General features: G+C 34.2%; 4 protein-coding genes across 4 annotated transcripts; 2 read left to right on the top strand and 2 right to left on the bottom strand.

Annotated features, from left to right (window-relative positions):
- The first annotated feature begins 4 nt into the window (after positions 1-4).
- EV154DRAFT_434494 (uncharacterized protein) lies at positions 5-915 on the top strand. Its single transcript, XM_051596765.1, has 2 exons — positions 5-157; positions 219-915. Exons 1-2 carry the CDS (start codon positions 26-28, stop codon positions 813-815), a joined length of 729 nt encoding a protein of 242 aa, XP_051462940.1. The 5' UTR covers positions 5-25; the 3' UTR covers positions 816-915.
- EV154DRAFT_455687 (P-loop containing nucleoside triphosphate hydrolase protein) lies at positions 860-1,809 on the bottom strand. The gene is made up of 4 exons (XM_051597345.1): positions 1,784-1,809; positions 1,343-1,714; positions 1,180-1,253; positions 860-1,117 (listed from the first exon to the last, which is right to left on the bottom strand). The coding sequence occupies exons 1-4, from the start codon at positions 1,784-1,786 to the stop codon at positions 937-939; spliced, it is 630 nt and encodes a 209-aa protein (XP_051462939.1). The 5' UTR covers positions 1,787-1,809; the 3' UTR covers positions 860-936.
- A 1,785-nt stretch (positions 1,810-3,594) lies between these two features.
- EV154DRAFT_491331 (uncharacterized protein) lies at positions 3,595-7,613 on the top strand. The gene is made up of 10 exons (XM_051599537.1): positions 3,595-3,715; positions 3,779-3,839; positions 3,913-4,660; positions 4,740-5,220; positions 5,330-5,411; positions 5,476-5,550; positions 5,607-6,435; positions 6,489-6,972; positions 7,008-7,109; positions 7,170-7,613. The coding sequence occupies exons 1-10, from the start codon at positions 3,667-3,669 to the stop codon at positions 7,445-7,447; spliced, it is 3,189 nt and encodes a 1,062-aa protein (XP_051462938.1). The 5' UTR covers positions 3,595-3,666; the 3' UTR covers positions 7,448-7,613.
- Positions 7,614-9,685: 2,072 nt separating this feature from the next.
- Positions 9,686-10,572, bottom strand: EV154DRAFT_476169 (uncharacterized protein; the record flags this gene model as incomplete). The annotated part of the gene is made up of 3 exons (XM_051598015.1): positions 9,686-9,801; positions 10,207-10,370; positions 10,520-10,572. 3 exons carry the CDS (start codon positions 10,570-10,572, stop codon positions 9,686-9,688), a joined length of 333 nt encoding a protein of 110 aa, XP_051462937.1.
- Between the last annotated feature and the right edge of the window lie 2,917 nt (positions 10,573-13,489).

Below are 13,489 nucleotides of genomic sequence, written 5' to 3'. Positions count from 1 at the left end.
TAAGTTTTTTTTTTTTTTTGTCATCATGAAGTTTAGATTAGATCCTTTTCCCAAGTTTACAGAAACAGCTTTGGCTGCCTTGTTAAATGCACGTATCCTTATCTTTGCTATTGTGGTTGCTAAAATCACCTTGGACCGTCTCTACAAATATGCAATGGTAAGAATATATCAAAAAAAGAGAGCGTCTGGGGAAAAAGTCTAACCGTATCATGTATAAGATTGTCAATCCTTTGGGTTACGACGCACAGGGAGATCCCACGTTAGATATTCTTGAGTACAAGAACTTTTGGACAGCCAATGAAGTGTATTACGCTTTAAACAGCTATGGTCCCAAAGGTCGTCAAGCTTACTTGACTTATTTGTTCTATGATGTTGCCTTTGTCATTGCCCGTACTGTCCCCATGGTGGTTATCTGCAGTTGGGCCTATAAAAAGGCACCCGCTGGTGCTCGTCCCGGAGCTTGGATTCCCGTCTTAAACATGTGCGTTGACCTCTTTGAAAATCTCTTGATTTTCGCCTTGATCAAGTTGTTCCCTCATCGTGTTAAAGGATTGGAACTTTTCACGGCCTATGTGATTCAATTCAAGTGGTTCACCTTCAAGACCTCATTGACCATCATCTTTGTTTCATTGTTCGTAGGTATCTTTTATGGATTTCATGGATTATTAGCGGATAGTGTGGTGATGGAAGAAGATCGTCAAAAGAAATTGAACTCGAGAAATAAGGTACAAGAGGTATTGCAGAATTCTGCTGCACGTCGTGCTACTGCTGCTGCTGCTGGTAGACATAGTGCCGTCAATAAGAAGGATGCCTAAGACATTTGAGATCTTTTTTTTTTTGTTCTTACGCACACACATACACACATACACACATACACACACTTTTGTAAATAAATTTTATTTTAGACCCGCCTTTATATGTACACGTGTTTTTTTTTTATGAACAGCATTTTGGGTTGGATTTATTTAATTTGATTGGCTCATGTAATGTAATGGCAGAATCTCCGTCGTCGTATTCATTTTTTCGCTCAATGGTAGATTCAAGCTGTAGAATCGCATCAATCAAGTATTTCCCTGCTTCAGAAACACCGATATTTTCCTTTGCAGACACCTCGAACCTATGGTATCTTCTTTTTTTAGTATTGGTTTTTTTTTTTCATGCATTCTGTCAATAACCTACCATTGGATAAACCCATTGTCTACGCAAAATTCTGTCATTTCCTGCTTGCTTTTTGGATTCGCTTGCTGATCAATCTAAAATAAATGACCGGGTTTTAAAAATAAAAAGAAATTAATACACCGGGCCTATGTCAATGTTAATTTTTGTTTTTTTTTTAACGTACCTTGTTTGCTAGTAAAATAGCAGGTATATCACCATATCCTCCAGGGACTTGTACTTTAGCATCCAAATCCTGTTTCCATTTAACGACATGATCCAAGGTTTTTGGCCTGGTGACATCGTAGACAAGAAAGGCGCCTATGGCATCTTTATAATAGACACGGGTCATACTTCCGAAACGTTCCTGACCTGCGATATCCCATAACTGTAAATGCACCACGACATCGGAATCTTGTTGGACCACCTTGAGAGCAAAGTCTACACCGATAGTGGATTTATAATGCGTTGAAAAGGTGTTATAGACAAATCTTTGTAGCACGGATGTTTTCCCGGTGCCTAAGTCACCCACCACGAGAATTTTATATTGGTATGAATGCTACAATCAAACAAAAAAAGAGATTTAGAATAAAGAAGAAAAGAATGAAATAAACTGCATTTTGTTTACCATAAGAGAGAAAGAAAGAAAGAGAGATGAAATTTTTAAGTTCAATGTTACGAAAATAATCGATTCTATATAAATGCCTCAAACGCTATATTTTGGTCAAACAATGCCGATTGAAACGTAGTACAATACCCTTCAGGTACCCTTACTTACAAAAGCTTACATGAAAGATTGGTCGTGCGTTTTTTTAGATCAACCCTAGAAATTAGATTCCGATCCTACCTTTGTCCATTGTCAATTGAAGTGATACAACCGTGGTAAAAAAAAAAATACCTCATTTTCCATTTTGAGTCATTTTAACCCATGCATGGCTTTTTTGATGTACTCAATCTTTCCTTTTTCTGAGCAGGTCTGTAGCACAACTTGTAGGGACTGACAGCGGACATACACAAAAGAAAACTGCCTTTTTTTTTGATATCATATCATTGTTTTTTTTGGAGAATATCCAAGATATGTGTGCTGTCTGGGGTATAAAAAGCAAACCTTTTCTGTCCTCATCTCAGAAGTTTTTTTATAAACATTCACACACAAATGATGAAACATGTAGCAAAGTTTCAGCATTGACTCATTTGTTTTATTACCCACGTCCCTTTTTTTTTTTTTTTTTTTGTAAACATAACATCATCTCTTCTCATTTCTTATAGAGAGAACCTAATTTATTTTATATGTAAATATAGATTCTTTAAAATACAATAAACTTTAACTTTAGACACAATGTTTCATCTAATTACAGCTTAACGCCAACAAACAAGGCGTCTGTGCGGGATAATCATATCTGCATGAGTGAGGCATAATTCTTTTTTTTTTTCTTTAGTCTATAATGTCAATAAGATTTCCGTTTTTTTTTTTTTCGACAAATCTGGGAAATCCCTGTGCTGTGAATATGTTGATATGTATACTAGTCTCGTTGATAATTATTATGTGTCTTTCCGATAGATATATTTTTGAGAGAGAAAATTGCTTTAAATATCATGTGTGTGGTAAAATCTACTTCAAAAAAAAAAAAAAAAAAAGATTAGCGGCACCCCTTTTTAAATGTTTTGACAGTTTGGGTTGAGTAGTTCTTTTATTATACTCTACATTGTATACGTTGAATTGCATATAATTGAATAAATATTAATGCCAACTATAATCATAAAGCAAATGTTTCTGTAAGACAAAGTATAATTTGTAACAAAACTGGTTCAGGTTGTGAAGATCTCTCAAGAGAACTTCAAATTTCATATGGTTATATCAAAGCTTCACTAGTATTAAGACAGTGGTAACAGTTCTTCATAGAAAAAGATAGATGAAGGTTATTAATATAAAGTTAATAAGAATGCAGTAGAAAGCAATCACCAGAATGGAAGTTGTTAACTTATAACTCAAGAAATAATTGGATAATGAACAATGTTTTTTTAATATGATATTAATATGAAGTAACAAAAAGAAGGACCGAGGGAGACTAGAGGGGAAGTGGTTACAAATTTCTAAAAACTATAGGCTTTCAGTCAAGGTAGAGCCGAAGGGGTATTTTTTACAAGAAAAAAAAGTAGAGGGTGGTTGTAGCAAAAAATCGAATGCTGTGTAATACCCGAAACAATCTAAATTGAGTGGCAACACTAGCACCTGCTCATCATTTATAACGTTCAATATGGAACAAAGCCAAATCGCATCAAAACAGCAGTACATCCAACAACACATGAGCTTTGGTTTAAATGATTTACATCTTTCTACAGCCACCTTCTCGTCGAAAAGAGTTCCATAATGGACACACAGACTGGCGCATGGCCAAAACAGTGCTACAGGAAAGTATTTGAAAAGCCATTGTGTCACGCCCATCCAGCTAATCTAAACTTAGCCCACCCATCCTATTTCACTCCAGACTCGCTGTTTGACTAAGAAATATGGAGGAATATTATGACTACTCTCAACATAAACATTGTATCAGGTTTAGTAAGTGCTTTCTTTTTTATTATTATTGTATTTATTAAAGCCTGAAGCTCATGTAAAGTATAGGTTTTCACCATTGCAATCTTACTTCGGGATACATTGCGATTAACGATCAGTCATTCTTAAGGTCAGTAAAAAAATAAAATAAAAAATAAACGACAATGTGCTTAACTTTTTTTTTTTTTAAAAAAAAAAAAAAGACATGACAATACCGAAATTCCTTCATTTTTATACGACACATCCAACAATTGTGTTATAGCCCGAGGTTATGAGGCTTATACCGAAATGAAGAAATTGAAAGAACATGAAAATGTTTTGTATGTACCCAGTATTTTTACAGAGCTCCAAGATATTTATTTGAGACAACAACAACAGCAGCAGCAGCAACAGCAGCAGCAGGACAAGAATATTATTCGGGAAGCAGCAAATTCACTACGGGAAGAATTATATTACTGGATAGAAAAAATCGATTGTTTAAGCGAGGAGTTTTGTTATGCATTGACTCTACCTACCCACTGGTGTCTGGAAATGCGTGAGGCATTTATTCGTCCTCTTTTTATAAAAGCAGGACTCATTGGTGAACAGGATGGTCAAGGTAGACTGATTTTTTTCACAGAGTTAGAAGCTGTTTTCCAATCAATGCAATCGGATAACCATCCAATGCCAGACAAAATCACAGTACATCCAGGCAGTCTTTACGTTTTATGCTCATTAAATTTTCAAATGGATTTACTACATGTCAATTTAATGTTGGTCTCGGCTCAATATCCTGCTTTGGATGCAAACGATAGCTACTGTGTTCCGCAATTACGAAACACTAGTTGTTTTACCATACCTTTTGGACCAGAAGAAGTTAAATTATCGATAATAGCATGTCTTCAAAAGCGTTGTAACACCATCATAACTTCAAAAGTTATTGATAATTTGCTCTTGAAGTATTTAGACGAGGTACTTAGAGTTCATATTCATGTCACCCAAGAAAAAACTTTAACCACCACTATTCCCTCATTTTTTTTTTTTTTTGTAGAATCTGCTAGCTGATCATCCGTTTCATGACGTTTGTGATTTTTACACTGAACAACACGACTTGGAGAGATTTGAGATTGAGGCGATTGAATCAATCACATTGGAGGAGATATATGCCAATGTCTGTAACTCTACCGTCAAGATAGAATTTATTGATCATATGAATCGTTTGCTCCAGGGCACAAGTGACGGAAAAGCCAAACGGATGAAAATATATTACCCTAACCGGACCAAACAAATCCATGATAAAGAGGTGATCATCAATTTTTTTGAAAAGTGGTCGAGTGCATATGATGAAGAGCTGGCATTATTGACCGAGATGAATGAGTTTATCTATATAGATAAAGAGACAGGTATTGACGATCTTATAAAAAAACGTATGCAAGAGTTTTATATGCGTATCGACCCAGTTATAATACCACCTAAAATTACTAGATCACCAGAAGCAGCTTTAAACAAGTCTTGTTATTTTATCAATATGGGTAAAACAAAAAAAAAAAAACAAAAAAAAACTTGGGTCCTATGTTTTACTATTTGGTTCGGTATAGATTTTCTAACTTTTTTTTTTTTTTTTTTGTATGGACCGAGTAGATATTTCATATACACACATTAAAGCTACCTTGGCATATGTCAATGAGCATGATCGAGTCGAACAGACAGAAAATTTTGAGTGGTTAGTGCTTTCTGATCACAAATTGTTTTTTTTTTGTATTTTGCTAAATAATACATCTTTACAGCAATATAGAATCTTTAGATAGCTTTATCACACGGTCAAATTCCTACCAAAAATCTAGTCTTTATATAACCCATAGGTAATAACAATAGACAGAGAAGATACTTTTATAGACTTACTCCCGTTCTTAAATAGTCAGAAACTGCATTTAGAAGAAATATTTGGTAGATATCTTGAAATGTACTCGAGTCGAAATAAAGAAGCAAAAACAGGTAGAGCTCTCTTAAAGGAAATTACAAATATTTTTATTTTCTCGAAACCAAATCTGCTGGAACAGCTTACGGAAAATGTTAAAATGGATGGTCTTTCTGCGTCAAATGATGCATACTGTAGTAACGACAACAGCTTAATTGCTATCCGTGATCCAGCTTATATGTTCTTCTTTATGGTAACATATCTACAGAATCTCAACAAGATAATAGAAGAAAAATTACAAGATACCTTTGGAAATATCTCGCGGGACAAGAATATCTGGTATGGCGTATCCGTGGATAAGGAATTGTTAGACACTGTTTTTGGTTCAACCAAAAAGTTGAAAAAATTATTCTTTGCAAGCGGGATACTTAGGAAAGATGACAATCTTCGAAAAGCCAAATTCTGTACTCGTGGCGAAGAGATTTTACCCGCCCTTCAACAAAAGCTAGGAGACTTGAAATTTAAATTGAAATCTTACTTTGTCGTCGCGCAAATATTTTCAAAGCATGTACAGCTTACTTTACATCAAGTTGTTAAGATGGAATCACCAGGGAATGATGTAGCTTCTATTATTATTCAAGATGAAATAATCTATATCGATGACGTATATGATACCTTATGCAAAAAGATTTGGATGAGCAAGCAAGCCGATTGTGACATTGATTATTGCACCATGCACAAGGGTAAAAATAATGCACAATATGATTTTGGCTCATTTCAAAGGTATGCAAATACTCGTCCAAATTTAAAGCGATATGTAGTTGAGCTTGTAAGTTGAAATCAAACCAAATCTATTTATTTTACTGATTAATCTGTCGATAGCTTGATATGAATAAAATACGTATAGACTACAATACCAAAAGAACACTCAACTTCAACGACAAATGTACCTGTAGTACCAATGTTTTCCTCCGTAACATAATGGAAGACGGGATGAAATCGGTCATAAAGAATATTGCAACTATTACAGTAGCTTCATTGACAAACAAAGGGTTATTTGGAAATTATGAAGTAGATTATCTTTTCATGTTTGGAGACCCGTTTAATCTTTCTTCCAGTTCATTGATTTACACCGCATACACCAAAATGAGTCAACAAGCAATTGAAGATTGTTTACTATTACACGAAAAGGACTCACAGGCTTTTGTATCGGGAGAATCTATTGATCAATTATTGAAACCCGCTCCGGGTATGAAACCATACATGTATGACAGGTTTGTCATGGGAACTTTGTGCCAAGTATCTAGCGAAACGTATGGCGTGCGTTTTTTGACCTCTGATAACGTAACGTATCTTCCTTTTTACCGTCTAAACAGGAATGGCGATATCAAAACACCATAGATGATGATAGTTACTTGATATTTATTCGAAAGGGGAAGCCAATTCCTAGCACAAAATTAACGATAAAAATAAAGGGAGGCCCTCAAATGTTGCCGACTGCCGGTAATTTTCTTTATTGTTCAATCATTTTTATATTTTTTCTTCTAATCAATGCCGTGATAGTAATTATAAAAGTAAGAAGTGCAGACGACACGCCGTTGAAAAAGTTTTCAATTTTGAAAAATTTTACAGTTTTGGACAAAGTGTATAGGGGTCCAACTTATTGGATTAATACCAAAGGCACAGTAAAACAAAACTTGGTTATAGAATCTAAAAGTATTCATTACAACTATTCTCTTGAATTATCAATGCGAACAGTTGGGCATGATGTCGAATATGACAAGGTGAAATCTAGAGATTCGAAAACTATAGGAAATCCATTGACGCTGGCCTATCTTTGAACTAAAATAGTTGATCTTTTTTTTCTTCCATAAAACTAAATGCTTCATTATCCTGATTAAGGGTCATTTGCCATTTACCTGAATTTATGTGTTTATATGATCCCGTTATTTTTATGTTTTTCGCTTCTAAGTCGTTTCAATAAAGATCGCATCATATCTTCCGCTACAATGGGTTCATCCAATGCAATATCTCAATAGTTCGATGATAAGTCGACGTTATTCTATAGTATCTAAATGTCCTTGCATTCTCATATATGACTATCTTGTTGGCTGTAATCGTATCAATCAAAATCGATACAAAGCGTTATGTTTGTAATTGAATTTTCTCTGCCAGCTCATGATTAATCACCACATCAATTCCGAAAAAATGTCTAACTAAACAGCCTAATAACATAAATATAACATGTTCTTATTGATGGTTGACAGCATTATGTCTGTACCTGGATGGATAAAACTGCAAAGTACAGCAATGGGAAACATTAGATTAAGGTAAAACTACAATAGAAGTTCAACATTTCATCTGTAGACATTCCCTGTTTATGATTTTACTGGCTTTTAGCAATTGAGAACGGTCTGAAAGTGTCTCCATTTAAAAACTATCGGCGGGTAACTTTGATGGTCAAAAATCATGTTGACAAGACATCTTTCTTCAATCTAGCCGTTCGACATTAAAATTAGGTGTTTTTGTTTGTGTCCAAAGGTGCATGTTTTATAGTCTTTCGTGACAAAATAAGAACAAAGAAAAGAAAAAGGCTTAATTAATGGTTACGAACAAAAACGTTTATTTAAAGATAAAAAAGAAAGTGTGCTTCTCTCAGTTCCCAACAAGAAGTTGGTTAACAGGTCAGACCACGAAAAGGTGTAAGCACATCCTGACTAAAAAAAAAGGGCTTACTCTCTATTTCCTTACTCTTACAATTCTTGTGTACTCGAAATACCTGCTTACTTCTAGATTTACGGGTGACCCTAATATCTTTCACATACTGCCTACCCACAATTCACAGCAAGACAAGTATAAAAGATCCAACTGCCATAGACGCCATGTTGGGGTGACATTTTAACCAACGAGTTTACAGCACGATGATATTACATGTAAGGCCAACTGTTGGTTTAGGACTATATACCCCGTACCCACAGTAGATAACATGCCTTCAGAGGTCATATTCTCATCGATATTTATCTGTCAAAGTGTTCTGAATTATCCACGATCATTAGATACTGGAGTCCGATAGTCCAAAATCAGAAAGGTTGGCTTATCATTAAAACCCGTGAGAATTGTGCAGTACAAAAAGGATGAATTATTTCATAACAGCATAGTTCTTTTAATCTATTTTTACCTCCAATAAAGATATACTTTTAACTCATTATATCTCAAGCGTATCGTTTTTCGATTACTACATGATGAATCCGTGTTTTTTTTATCAAGATAAATCTAAAATGTAATTCTCAATGGCTTTTTGTCTACAAACAGAATCACAAAGACTGGTTTGTATTTGACTTTTCAATTGTCCAGTGTGTGGTTGGTATAAGAAGTTAAGCCTACTTTACGACGCAGTTCTCTTCTATCAAATAAAGTCTACTCATGATATTCAATTTTATAAATATTATCAGCATTCAACAAGTGCGACACTATAGATTCAATTCACATATATATATATATTATCAAGCACACTCAGATAAACAATTATACATATACACCTTTGTAATCTGCTTTTTAAATTGATTTTATATCTGACGAAGAAAAATATTCAGATATCCATTATATATTGATATAGCTTCACTTTACGCTTGATATTAACATTCATAACTTAAAATTTTTGTATATAAGTTAACGGCTCAAGGAGTAATATGCAATTTTCACGTAATCAGTCTTTTCTTTTTCAGCATGACTCCGCATGATCTTTTCACGCCAGACGAAGAATAATTTAGAAGTACATATGCCAAATAATTTTCCCCTCCAAACAGATGGGCCCTTTTGCAGTGTTTTATTTGTAGCCGTAGTTGATTAGAATTTAGGCGAAAAGTAACTTATGGATTAGTTATTGGTTACTCTTTCCTTTTGATGGTGTTATTATTCGTGGAAATTTATTTCTACGGAACGCTACAATTTATCACCAATAATGATATTTCTTATACCACGAATTAAACCATGCATAGCCCTATTTAAAAGTTACTGTATCGTTATTCATTTTGAGATGAATTATGACACCTACCTGCTCTTATTTTTAACCTCGTGTATCAAGAAACGTCCATTGACATACGATGATCATTGTAATTTTTGAAACGGTAACCATATGGAAAAAAAGCCATAATTATTAATACTTTTGAAATTGCGTCTGTTTTTGATGCCAACACTATGGAAAATTATTGTAAAGGAGATAAGCAATAACATTTTTATTTAGATTGGTTCTTTAACTACACACATACACTTCCACTAATACTATTTATTTGCTTTACGGATTTTAATTTGTCGGTTTTTATTTTTTTGTTATTTCCACCTGTCTAACGACTGTGAGTACAAATCGGTCTTGGTGATACTGTTTTAAAATAAAAAGATATTGATATAACGTTATCTGCATTTAAAAACACAAGTTGTCAACAGCGCACCTGGTATTACTAAACAAAACCCGGTAATGCCATTGGTTTTAATATCCATCTTGCATGTAAATATTGGTGAAATGATGTTTTATGGGCACATTACAAAGGCATTATAAAATACGAAAAAATAATTATTTTTTATTATGACAACAACTTATCACTAACTACTGGGTTTACAGAGACTCTCCTTACATCATTTTTAAGCCATACCTTTCGCATACCACTGAGAGATTTACTTATTTGCATTATTATATCAGCAAACCCTTCATCCTTTACATCGAGCTTTTTTATGACCACGCTTAAAGAGTGGTTATCTTTGAGTTGGCTAGGTTAAGTTTTACATGATTGTCCAACTGCTATATATCTTTATCAACGTAAACAATCGTTCTTCTAGTAGTTATGCTACGTCGTCGGAAACTGTTCCTAAATTATATATTTTTAGCGTCACATTTTCATCATATAAATTGAATTTACCTTCTCCCGGTTGGAAGTATGATATCTTTTAACATGTCTTCTATAAGACTCATCGTTTTTTAACAGCTTAACAGGGATACTGTTAGTCTTGTAATTAAAACCGTATTTCTAGTTAAAAGTTCACATTGTTAATAAATATCTTTTCGAAGAGAGATCCCGCGTTAAAGGTAGTCCTTAACTTGACTACTCTGTTATTAAAACGCAAAAAAAAAAAAAAAAAATGTTCTGTCGCTTCGTCAAAGGTTCTTCGGAACAATCTTAGTCGTGAAAATATGCTATCTATTTCTTCGTTGATGCTGGATCGCTGTTCAAAGACTTCCTCTGTAGAATAGAGGGGTTATTTAAGCCTGTTCGTAAATAGTTTTCAATCAAAAATGACTTGAATTCATTAGGAACAAAAAGCTAACAGCAGGAAGTAAGAAAAGTTGTAATGCTGAAACGAGAAACTGTGGTGCACGAATTAAGCCGGCTCGGAATTGATTATTTGGCAAAATGTTCTCACTATAATTTTCCTTCTTCCTTTTTATCCCAAAGAACCAAATTATGGAATTGCTTCTGCCATCACTGACTCATTCATTGTTTTGTAAAAGTCGTGTCTTAAACTGTAATAATAGTATTCTCTTTCTTTACCCATGACACAATCAATGCTTACGTTTTATTTTTTCATTTTAGAAAATTCACGACCAACAAGAATCACCGTCATCTAACAAGACATTACAACTTTTTTATGGTCTACCTATGAACTATGAATGATAGTATCTAAATACAACAAGTTGGCATTGAGGATCACTGTTTTTGCGGGATCAAGCTCATGTCGTTTTACTAAAAAGCTATTCTCATTCTTTCACACCAGTGTGACATTCCCCCAGTCTACGATTAGGTGGATTAAAACACAAATACCTTCTACGCACGAGCAATAAGATACCCCTTAATTTTCCCATGAAGGCTTGTATTGGGCGAACAAAAGTCAAACAAATCTGCAGACGATAATATTACGATTACCAGCAAAAAAGGGAGATTGAAGGATAGGCGTTTGAAAGAGTTAGACGCAAGAAATTAACAAATCTGAATATGTAGACATAATTGTGATCAAAATAATGTAGCGGAGACAACTGGAATCGAGGATATGGAATCGAACGTCTTATTAAAAGTGCTTTTAGATTTTGTTAAAGATCAATACGATGATGATCAAGTCGAGAGAGGACAGGATATGCACCTATCAGAATAATTTGGAGTTATCATCTGACGACGAGGGGATCCACTGTTATTACTTAATCAATCTTTCACTCGGAATGACTGTATTACACGCCCAACTATTCTGATCCAAGAATAATTATATGTGCAAGAAGTGTGTTATCGATAGTAGCAATATAGGGTTACAGCAGATAGCGGGATTTGATATACACGTACGTCTGGGGGTTAGAGTAGTGTTGAAATTGGATATACGGAAAGGATACTAGGGTAGCAGTTTTAGTTCAACTTGGCAAATCCTCGAGTCTAGGGGTACATTTATTATAATCTTTATGAAATGAATCGAGATTCTAGTACTTTTGTGGGGGAACTAGTAAAATGAAATGAAAACAGCAATGCTGGCAATCATCCTTATCACGGCCTATGAATGATAAGAAAAAAAAAAAAAGAATGAAATGACGAGGATTCGGATGATAAAATGAAAACTATGAAATATCAACGATTTGTAATTCCTGCGTTTGCAAGATGTATTCTCGTTTGTTGTAAACAGTCTGACAATTATGCTTTAAATATTTAAAAGAAAAATTGATGGTGACGCTAAAGCAGATATAGTAACTGGGGCACAATGGGTTTCCAAAAGATGTTCCTTTTTTTTTTCTCTTGGATTCTTTCATTATTTCACAAACAGTTTACAATTAAAATTAAGTTATTTTCCGAATTATCATTTTAAATGTTTAGCTTCCCCAATCCATGCGAGATTATCTTTAAATCAAATTGCAAACATATACGACTTCTTATTTTTAAGCCTGTTTTCTAAAGCCTGTTTTTTCTGTTGAACCATCTACTTAACAAACACAGCATTTAATAATTTATTGGATAATTTTAAGGGATCAAGTATATTGTGCTAATGCATTTTATGTTATTTTGGTCATGCCCCCACCGAGTCACCTAAATAGTGCATTAGAAACAGAAATATGGGATTTTTAAATACCTTTTTTATTTACCTTTACAGCTGCAGCGATATTAACTACCATTTTTTTGGGACCTTCACACAGGACATTATAATAGTTGCAGCTACCCAGTTCCCTCTCTTTTTTTATATCTGCGTTTTATGTACCTGATATATATATACTCGAATGAAATTACAGAGCTCTGATGGAATTGATAATATCAAAGAAAAAACCAATGGCTACTTCATCCGATATAAGCCTCTTGAGAAGCACATTCATTCTGATCCCAGTAAGGGACAAGGTGGTTTTGTGTGATAAAAATCGAGAAGCTTTGATGCCGACTGATAGCGTGCTGTTAATATTAAGTCACACTTGTCATTTAAAATAAAATATTAAAAAAGCCGTTTGCGTGTCTCACTTTCTTCTTCATTAAAATCTACTCGAAGTAATCTTACAGTTGGAATGCTTTGCGATTAGCAAAAAACTAAGTTAACACAACGATACAAAGCTTGAAATTCAGTCATAATGTCACCATCTCGACCTTGTTCAACCGTTTATAGTCCTGTCTCTAGTCTTTATCTAGTCACTGCAATAACTTGACTAGATTTAAAAACGAAATTAAGAATGTTCTTTATAAACAAAACTGATCCTCTTCATTTCTAGTCCTATACCTCCTGCTGTTGTAAATAATTGACCGCAAGAAGGCCTTAATCACTGTTAAAGACTATTATATAATGAGTTTCGATTTTTTTGCGTTATAGATCGCCTATATTCACCAAATAAAGAAAGCGAAGGGGGAGGGGGAACTATCGACGAAATATTATGGCTT

The sequence above is a fragment of the Mucor mucedo genome (assembly GCF_025094135.1).
Source record: "Mucor mucedo strain NRRL 3635 chromosome Unknown EV154scaffold_4, whole genome shotgun sequence".
In the NCBI taxonomy this organism is placed as follows: domain Eukaryota; kingdom Fungi; phylum Mucoromycota; class Mucoromycetes; order Mucorales; family Mucoraceae; genus Mucor; species Mucor mucedo.
The sequence above is the reverse complement of the archived record's forward strand: the minus strand, read 5'-3'. Positions and strand labels throughout refer to the sequence as shown.

Bases quoted from the DNA above. Each gene is read 5' to 3' on its own strand.
- EV154DRAFT_455687 (XM_051597345.1), bottom strand. The intron at 1,254-1,342 runs GTACGTTAAAAA...CATTTATTTTAG, and splicing joins CTATTTTACTAGCAAACAAG to ATTGATCAGCAAGCGAATCC. The intron at 1,118-1,179 runs GTAGGTTATTGA...AAGATACCATAG, and splicing joins GACAATGGGTTTATCCAATG to GTTCGAGGTGTCTGCAAAGG.
- EV154DRAFT_434494 (XM_051596765.1), top strand. From the start codon at position 26: ATGAAGTTTAGATTAGATCCTTTTCCCAAGTTTACAGAAACAGCTTTG. The intron at 158-218 runs GTAAGAATATAT...ATCATGTATAAG, and splicing joins GTCTCTACAAATATGCAATG to ATTGTCAATCCTTTGGGTTA.
- EV154DRAFT_491331 (XM_051599537.1), top strand. From the start codon at position 3,667: ATGGAGGAATATTATGACTACTCTCAACATAAACATTGTATCAGGTTT. The intron at 3,840-3,912 runs GTCAGTAAAAAA...AAAAAAAAAAAG, and splicing joins AACGATCAGTCATTCTTAAG to ACATGACAATACCGAAATTC. The intron at 5,221-5,329 runs GTAAAACAAAAA...TGGACCGAGTAG, and splicing joins TTGTTATTTTATCAATATGG to ATATTTCATATACACACATT.